At 47.8% G+C, this 9,214-nt stretch overlaps 1 protein-coding gene across 1 annotated transcript; it reads right to left on the bottom strand.

Moving 5' to 3' along the window:
• Positions 1–6,915: 6,915 nt before the first annotated feature.
• Positions 6,916–8,553, bottom strand: LOC118684353 (GSK-3-binding protein-like). The gene has a single exon (XM_036379170.2). The coding sequence runs from the start codon at positions 8,331–8,333 to the stop codon at positions 7,722–7,724; it is 612 nt and encodes a 203-aa protein (XP_036235063.1). The 5' UTR covers positions 8,334–8,553; the 3' UTR covers positions 6,916–7,721.
• Between the last annotated feature and the right edge of the window lie 661 nt (positions 8,554–9,214).

The raw sequence follows: 9,214 nt of genomic DNA, 5'->3' as shown, positions 1-9,214 counted from the left end.
AAAGCTCCAAAATCCAACAGCACCGAAGGGACTCTAACCAAGAAGCAGCCAAACTGCAAGACATCAGGACAAGAGCTGCTGGGGGCTATTCCACCACACAGCAGGTGATAGGAAGCAGCTGCCTGGCATCCAAAATATTGAGCAACCCAGAGCTTAGGTCTCATCCAGTATGACAGTCCTTACAGTTTTAAAGGTTTACTTATGATGAGATGATTCTCCCCCTCTGCTCTGTTTTCCTGAGACCTGGAGTACTGAAGGGGGCCTCCAAGAAGGCTGGAGAGGGACTTTTGACCAGGGTGTGTAATGACAGGACAAAGGGGAATGGCTTTTCCTTTGCTGTGAGGGTGGTGAGGCACTTGAATGGGTTCCCCAGGAAAGCTGTGGGTGCCCCATCCCCGTAACTGTTCAAGTGCAGGTTTGATGGGGCTTTGAGCAGCCTGGTCTAGTGGAAAGCATCCCTGCCCATGGCAGGGGAGCTGGAACAGGTTGATCCTAAAGGCCCCTTCCAACTCAAACCATTCTGTGATTCTATGACTATCATTTCCAAAAGATCACATTTGGTGTCAATTTATTAATCTCCTCTGCTGATTCACAAGAGCTCAAATAAACTGAACAACTTGTGAAGTTTAAATTACTCATGGAAAATCAGTACTCTATTTAGGTCTACCATTCAAGTTAACTTCTCCTCTCCAATTTAAAACTTTCTAAAGTTTATGAACTTAAAAGTTCATATCCTCCTGGATAACACAAATTCAACTTCTATGTGTCTGCAACCATATTTAAAATTACCGAAGCCAAAATAATTGAGACTTTCAATAACAGATAAGCTAAAGCCATTGCAAGAATAAGGCAGATCTGCATTATGCTGGCTGCAAACTTAGGTCACTCCTGCATGAAGACATTCTTCAAAGAGTTATTCATCATTGATATATACCTTACAATAAGGATTTTTGTTATATTTAGGAAGAAGGAGGGAAACCAAAATCCATTTGAAATTCTATTTCTTACGATTATTTGGTAGTTCTGGTAGGGTTTGATCTGCTTTTTCTAGGATAAGGCCTGCTCAGGAACAGCTATCCAGGCAAGACACATGCAGGACATAGGCAGTATTACACTAAAAGACATTTGCCTTAACTTTTACAACAAGACAGAAAACAAAACTATATTCTGCCTTAGATTTCACTAGATTTTTTCCCTGAAAATTTAGTTTTAAATTGAAATAATAGCAGTCCTTTGTATAAGTCTATATTTATTCTTAGTGTCAATAAAACATCTGCATATTTGATCCTGGACACCAGTACTGTTACAGCCATTCACATCTGATCCATGCTTGTGTGTGCACATGCACAGCACCCAGGCTGAGCATGTTTGCTCTTTAGCCCCAAAGCATCTTTGTTTCACTGCAGATTGGAGAACAGGATCAACACAAACCACATGTGCTGTGAAAGGCTCTCCAGAACACAAGGGGAAAAGTGAACATAGCGGCTGTGGATCACTTCTAAACCCCTAATGAGGTAGGCAGTTTGATTTCCAGAGATTCTTGACATCTGTGGCCTCTCTTAAAAGGAGAAAAAAAAAAAAAAAAAAAAAAGTGGGAGAAGAACAGAAGAACAGATCTACACAAATGCAGATGTGGAAATTTATGTTTCTTATTTCCATCCTACTACCAGTCTGGCACACTCCAGGCTGACTTACTCCTTTTTTACAGGAATAAGTTTTCTGTGTTCTGTGATCCAGAATCCAGCCACAGCTCAGGTCAGAGCTGACAGCAGCTGAGGAAGTTTGCATCGGAGGCATTGGAGGAAAGCAGCTGTCAAAGCAGCCTCGTGAAAACTAACAACAGAGCTGAACAGCAAGATGGAAAACATAAATGTCTGGTTTTTTGCCTTCCAAAACAATGTAGAGATGAGATATCACACCAGTGGAGCATATCCATGCACTGACAGATCAGTATTGCTGGAACAGCAAGTGCCAAAGCTGCCTGTTGGCATCAGGAGAGGATTAGGTACCCCCTCATCCTCCATTTTGCAGGAGAGGCTGGGGATGTACATACATGCATTCAGTCACCTGCTTCAGCCCTGTGTGGTTTCCTCTGGAACACTAAGATAGTCTTGTAAACAAGAAAGGCGTTGCAATGTGGATTTAAGAACACTAATAACCCAAATTTCCACTTTAACTGTGAGCCCATGCTCCTGTAGATTTAAGCCTTGAAACTAGGACAATTGTTGTGATGTGGATAGAATAAGCCCCAATCTCTTATGGTAAAATGCTTAGAGCAGTAAATATTTACTATTAAGCTAGCCAGGATCCATTTCTTCTAATTAAAACATTTTTATCCTGGTGCTGTTTCATCCCTTACCACCAAATGAAAAATGTATTGAAGTCAGCACTGCTCCTGAAAGTGATCCCATTGAGCTGGAAGACTACAACTTCCCTGGACTGTAAAATCAATGAGAGATCATCTCCTGAGGGGCAGCTGATGATACAAGCCCCATAGTGTGCCAGGAGCAGTGAAGTTCCTTGGATAAGGACTGAAGTACCTACATGGGAGGAAAATGAAAGCAGGTCCATTTTTTCTTGAATTTACCACTTGGCTTCCAAGCTCAAAACTCCAGCAGGTTTTTTTTTGCCCCTAGCTTTAAATTTGTTGCTGCTATAAAAGATGTTCTTGGGGTTGGAATTGAACATACTAAACTTCTTCATATAGCTTAGGAGCTTAGAGCCTATCCTTGCACCTCTTCATGAATGAAGTCCTGCCAAGTCAGTAACTACAAGCAGGACACAGAGACATGGTGTTTTTTACAATTTCTTTTGATTGCTCATGTCCTACCTAATGCCTGCAGTGATGAAGAGCACCCTTAGCTGGCTGTATTACTCCACCAGACACCACCATATTATATAATGGGAAGCAAAAATAATACAATTTAAATACAGGATATTGCATAAGGAACAGCTAATGCTGCACGCCTCTGAATTTATGGTGCCTGATTTCCTGTAGCTTCCTCTGCTGTGGAGTTTACAGTGTTTACTAATGCAGCTCGGGCACACTGCAGCCTTCCTCTCTCTATGGGCACCAATTCTTTTCCAGCAGCTGCCTTTTGCCAAGGAAATTGCATAATGGCAGTTCTGCAGCTTTGACAAAGGTGACTGAGGTTAGTCACACAGCTAAAACATAATTTTTGTAAGAGAAAAAGTGAACCAAACTCATTGACTCAGGAAATGAGTGTGCTGATGTCATTTTTGTGTCTCCCCAAAGGCGTTTATATACTTTTTGTACCACTTTAAGTGGTATTTCCCAGCTACTTCTAAAAAAAAAAACAGGAGGAAATTCCCATAGAAGTTGAAAATAATTTTTCTGTTAACTTCATCTGTTTATTTCATTGCAGCTAGGATTTCTCCTCTGATTTCTGCCCTATGCAGAAATTCAGTACAAACTGAAAATGGACACTTCTAACTTGCCCTCCAACTCACATGCAAGGTTTGTGAGGAGTTAACCAGATTGTGGCCACCAAGAAGTGACTGAGTGACAATACTTGAAAGTCAAGTGAACAAACACATCAAAAGCACCCACCAAAAAGCAACTGAAGAGAACAAAGCTACTTAATATTTGGGAAGAGAAATATGACATGAACAAAAGACATGTAAAAGTGAAATACTTCAACCACAACTGAAAAAAATGGCCTGGCTAAGGCAGGGAATGCAAGGTGAAGAGACAAAAATCATGGAGCCAGGGACTAGGAGGGAATGAGAAATGTTTTTTATATGGAGCTGGAGGAGAAGTCACCAACACTGGGACTGGCCCCAGCTGACCAGAACTTGAATTGTGCATTAACCAGCATAGATCCTTCTTCTCCCTTCTGCCTTCCATGAGATGCACTTGCTATTTGCTTGAAAGGCTTTTTTTAAACCTCATTTTAAGGACTTAGGGTGGAGTTCCTACTTTCCCACCATGTTTATCATGCCAAGTTCCATGCCAATGTAATTTTTACAGTAAATTCTAAGTGCTGGTACAATAAACAGTAGTGAGCTACAAGGGATATGGGTCACATGAGGGAAATAGCAGACAAAAATCATTCTACCTGCCAGACTTCTGGCTAAATTGAGGTACTTTTAAGAGCTCAGGGAACATGGGAGTAAAAAGAACAAGATATAACTGGGATGCAACGCTGAGTTTTGGGCAGTCAGGAAAACAGTTGTCCAGTCACATAGAGAAAGCTCAGGAGGAGTTAAGCAGCAATGTAAACCACAAATGAAAAATCTGTGGCATCCCAGTGCCATGCTAGTGCAACACATAGAGAGGCACATTGAAAGATGAGGTTGTGAGCCTTCAGTGCATTTGTTTACACATTATTTAAAATCAAGTTTACCCTCAAAACATATAGCCCCCTGTAGATATAATGAAATTAGATTTCTTTCTCAATGCATTGAAATGTTACTTGTTAAAAAATTGAAATGGTTTACTTTTGATTCAACAGTTCATGTCATCCACTGCAAAATCTGTGTGTTTTGAACAATTTTTTTCTTCACGGTACAGGAAAAAAAAAAAGAGATAAAACCAGCGAAATGCCTATCATGAAAATACAATTTTATTCCAAATTTAAACCTGGAAGTAAACTTACATTTTCACTCATGAATGAAGAAAGTTTAAGCATACTGTAAAGGCCAAAAATATTTCCTTTTTTTTTCTCTAGAAACCAAAAGCTGGGATTTGAGGGCTGGCACAGACTTACTACAGTAAAGAAACCCCACCTCTGAAACACAGATTTATAAAAGCTAGAAAAAATATTATTTACCAGGTCAACACTTGCTTGGGAAACAAAGCAGATGATGACTTTCATACCACAGTTTGTATGCTTGCATAGTAGCACAAGGCAAAGAAAAGGAGAATTTGCAACAAATCAGTGGAAACCTTCTGGCAATACTTCAATTGTCCAACACCTTTTAAAATGTGTCTTCCAAAACGAGCCATGTTTGATCCGTTCCCTTATGAAGGAGTGACATGTTCTGTATTTTGAAGAAGACAAACACTTATGTGGAAGATGTAAGTGACAAAGATGTGTCGGTGAGTTATGCAAGTTATCTGAAACAAGGGCCAAAATTCCTTTTACTGAATCATCACACACTCTGCATATTAGCTTCCTATAACCCTGTTCATATATACATCTCCCAGCCTCGCACAAAGGAGAAAGTAAAAGCTATTTTAGAAGTAATTTAGGAAGCTTAAAAACCAGCCAGTCACAGTGAAATTTATTAGCATCTTTTCTACGCCTCACTTCAACTGCCACTTTATTGAAAAGTGTTATTCTAGTAAAATCCTTAAAAGGAATGTCTCGAGGCTTTCAATGACTACAAAGGACACTTGTAAAGTTAGCTGTTCTCATTAGTATACAGGGGCTAGGGTTTGGGGAGGAGGAAGGGGGGGAGGGAAAGGAGATGCAAAATCGATGCATAATTATCAGTGGCAAAAAGTTCAAGTCAAACTCGCCAGCTTTCAGAATTCCAGCTGACCCCCACCCATATATTTTTAACCATAATTAACTATTCAGGCTCCACCAGCTATGCCCAGCTTTCAGCATGTTTCCTCCAGCTTTTTTTAGTAATTAAACTACTCATCCCAGGGTTCAAATTCAGCATCTACACAGCAAATACCTACCTTCCTGAGCATCTAAAGGACAAATACAAGAATAACTAGTTCTTCAATTGTGGCTAGTGGTTATATTCTTTGTATCTGCTATTGAACTTTTTTTTCCTGGAGAAAGAAACAAGAAAATTGCAAATAAAAATTCATTTGAAGGATAATCTTCACAGTACATTATTGTATTAGAGAGCAAGAACTAATGGCAGATCTGAATCTTTTCCAAGTTGTGCAAAATGCCACGAAAGCAGCCCAAGTTATGAGAAAAAGGACTTCAGATGTTAGTAATTAAGGAGGTTCTAAAATGCACTGAAGTTCTTTTTTTTTTGCATTTTACATGCTTTGATATGGAAAAACTGCATTCAACTTATAAATTAGTCAAGATAAAGCTAATAATAACAACACATACTGGTCCTAATGCAAGAGGAATTCAATGAGACATCATAAAATGCTTCAGCATCAGTTTCTAGTAGCAGCTGTGGCAGAGAAAGAAATCTAAAATATTTTGTGGATTTAATGTATTCATAAAAGAACTAATCACACAAGTAAACATAGCTGCTCAAATTGCTCTCTTGGACAAAGGCAAACATCTTCCATTTTCTTTCATGTGGGATTGCTACCTTCTTCAAAGGAGAAGCTTTTACCTCAAATGAGTGGGGGTTGGGAGATTGTTAAGCTCCAGTCTGCCTGATGTGCTCAGTTCTCATCTTGAAGCTCAATGACTCCTAAAAACCCAACACAGGATTTTACAAAGGAAGCTATTCATAATAGGTATTCAAACTTAATGACCAGCGTCGAATTATCAAATTCTGGTTTACAGATTAAAAAAAAAAAAATGATTGCTGCCTAGACCTTTTCTCGAGTCTTTTTTCCCCCGCTCTATCTTCAAAGAAAGAAAAAAAAAAATTAAAACAACCCGAACAAGTGACCAACACAAACCACGTTCCTTCCCCAGTACAAAATGCCTAATTTTTGTTTCGGTATGATTTGACTTATAAATTCCAACAGCCACATTCTGGGCTGCTCAAGGGGCGTCTCATGGCTCACGAATGAACGCTGCTGGCAAACAAAGGGGCTCAGTTGCATCTCTGTGCATTAATAACCGGTGTCCCACTGCATCAGACTATGCGGATTGTTGTGGGGATTTTTTTTTTTTTTTTTTTGCTTGCAAAATGGAGATCTTACAACCGAAAGAAGACCAAGGGGGGACGAGCCTACACAGTTTTGTTCTCAGGAACCAGAATTCGTTTCCCCTTAACAATGAGACACAGACCCAAAAATAAAAACAAGACCACGTTTATTCAATACAGACAGGTTAATTAAGACAGTAAGTCCTGTAAATCAGGAACACATTTCAAACGCTCCGGTACGAAGTGCATATATTTAAAATCAACAGCTGCATCTTGTACTTGAGCCATTGAGTTTGTCAGGGAAGGGTGGATTCAGGGTTTTTCTTTTTGGTAGAAAAAACTTGTTTCGGCTACCTATGTGAACAATGCATCTCAGGCTCCATTCACTCATTTGTTATTAAGTCCAGCTGCCTTCCAGCTTTGATATTCACATTTTTTAAAACTGCTTCATACAGTCACAACGAGAAATAATAACAATAAACGTTAAAATAACAACAAATAAACCCCCAACAAAAAACCAAACCAGCCCGGGAGGGGAAAGGAAACACCTCCCGCCGGGGTCAGCGAGGATTATTGCAAATGGCTCCTGGGAGACGGAGCAGCTCCGCGGCAGCGGGGACCGGCGGCGGGGGGGTCCGCGGCCCCGGCCGGGCTGCCCCGGCGGGGGGAGGAGAAGGAGGAGCTCCCGGGGAAGGCAGACGAGGGAGGGGGACACAACAACAGCTCGGGGCGGGCGGCGTGCGGGTCGGGGCTCCACGGGCTCCGCGCCGCGGGTGACCTTGGGGCGGGGGGGCTCGGGCACCCTCCCGCCCGAACCGGCACCGGCCGGGGGGCCCCGCCGCCGGGACACACTTACATCCTGGCGGAGCCCGCACCGCGCTCCCGCAGCCCGCCCGGCGGGGGCTCCGCCGTCGCGCTCCTTCGCCCCGGTCACCGCCGCCGCTCGTCCCCGCCGGCTACTGCAGGGGCTGCACCGCCGCCGCCGCCGCCTCGCCGTCCGCGCCGCCGCTCCCCGCCGAGGTGCTGCCGCTGCCGCTGGAGGCCGCGGATGCCGCCGCTGCCGCCGCCGCCGCCGCCAGTTGCAGCCGCCGGACGGCTTCTTTGATGAGGTTGCCGGAAAGGATGAGCTGCTGCAGGAGCCGGTGTGGGTCCTCCTCCTCCGCCGGCCCGTCGCCCGGCCCCGGCGGAGGCTGCTTCCTCCGGCGGGCGGCGCTCCGCAGCCAGCCCCGTCCGCACAGCTGCTTGGTCACCCGCTGCTGCCCGCTCCGGTCCGGCCGCGGAGGCTCAACGTGTTGCGAGTGGGCTTGCGGCGGGGCCGGTCCCCGCGGCGCCAGCAGCCCGGCCCCAGCGCCGCTGCAGCACCGCGGCGAGTAGGGAGCGGCGCGGTCGCGGGCGCTGCCCGGCCCCAGGTGCTTGGGGGCGCGGGGCGGCGGCGGCGCCCGCTGGGCGCTCAGCTGCAGCACCTCGCCCAGCTTGGCCACCAGCGCGTCCACCTCCTTAGAGCCCGCCTGTCCCACGGCGACCGGGCGCTCCAGCAGCAGGAAGCGCTCACCCGGGCGGCACGGCATCTCTGCCGGGTCCCCGCCGTGCCGCAGCCGCCGCAGCGGGACCGGGGCCGCCGCCCGCCCGCCGCCCCGCGCGCGCGCGAGCACACGCGGCTCCGGCGCTGCGGTCGCGGCTGGAGCTCGGCCCGCTGGCGTTGGTTTGTAAACAATGGGTGACGCGCGCACCCGGGCGCCTCCCACTGCGCCGGCCGGGGGGGGGAAGGGGGGCGGCCCTCCGGACCAACCGCTCGCCGTCCGCTCCCGGGGCCGATACCCCGCGCGGAGAGGGCTCGGCCAACAGCGCGGGGGTGGCTGCCGTCGGCCGGGCGAGGCCGCCCCGCGACCACCGAGTGCGACGGTGCCTGTCCCGTCCCCTTCCCCCCCCCCGTCTGCGCGCCGCGTGGACCGGCCCGCTTTCAAACCCCGCACCTCGGGTCTCGGGGGCGGGGCCGCTGTGATTGGCAGGAGGGGGCGGGGCGCGCGGCGGAGGGTCTCGCGCCGCCTCGGGACGATCGCTTGGAGGGGGCACGTGGGGTACCGCGGAGCGCGAGCGGCGCCCGGTGAGCGCCCGGTGAGCGCCCGGTGAGGGCCCGGCCGGCGCCGCTCCCGCCCCGCCGTTAACGGCCCCGGGGCGCCGGTGCGGGCGCGCGCCGGTGCCCCCGTGAGCGCCCGGCGGTTGCGCGCGTGCGGCTCTCCCGCGGTACCGCGTGCCTGGAAGCGGAGCTGGCGCTTCCCAGCAGAGCGCGACCGGCCCGCGCCGGGAGCGGCCGCGGCTCTGCGGGTAGTCCCCATTAGCCTGCGCCGTCTCCCGCACGGTTCTGTGCCGGGATCGCGGCGCGTTCGTTCCGCAGCGCCCGGCTCTGACCGCTCGGCTCGCGTCTCTGCCCTGCTTGCTGTGCCCGCTG

The sequence above is a fragment of the Molothrus ater genome, chromosome 1 (genome assembly GCF_012460135.2).
Source record: "Molothrus ater isolate BHLD 08-10-18 breed brown headed cowbird chromosome 1, BPBGC_Mater_1.1, whole genome shotgun sequence".
NCBI classification, from domain to species: domain Eukaryota; kingdom Metazoa; phylum Chordata; class Aves; order Passeriformes; family Icteridae; genus Molothrus; species Molothrus ater.
This window is presented reverse-complemented; position numbering and strand designations above follow the sequence as displayed.

What these genes read in the sequence shown, in the direction of transcription:
- LOC118684353 (XM_036379170.2), bottom strand. Translation starts at nt 8,333, where the DNA reads ATGCCGTGCCGCCCGGGTGAGCGCTTCCTGCTGCTGGAGCGCCCGGTC.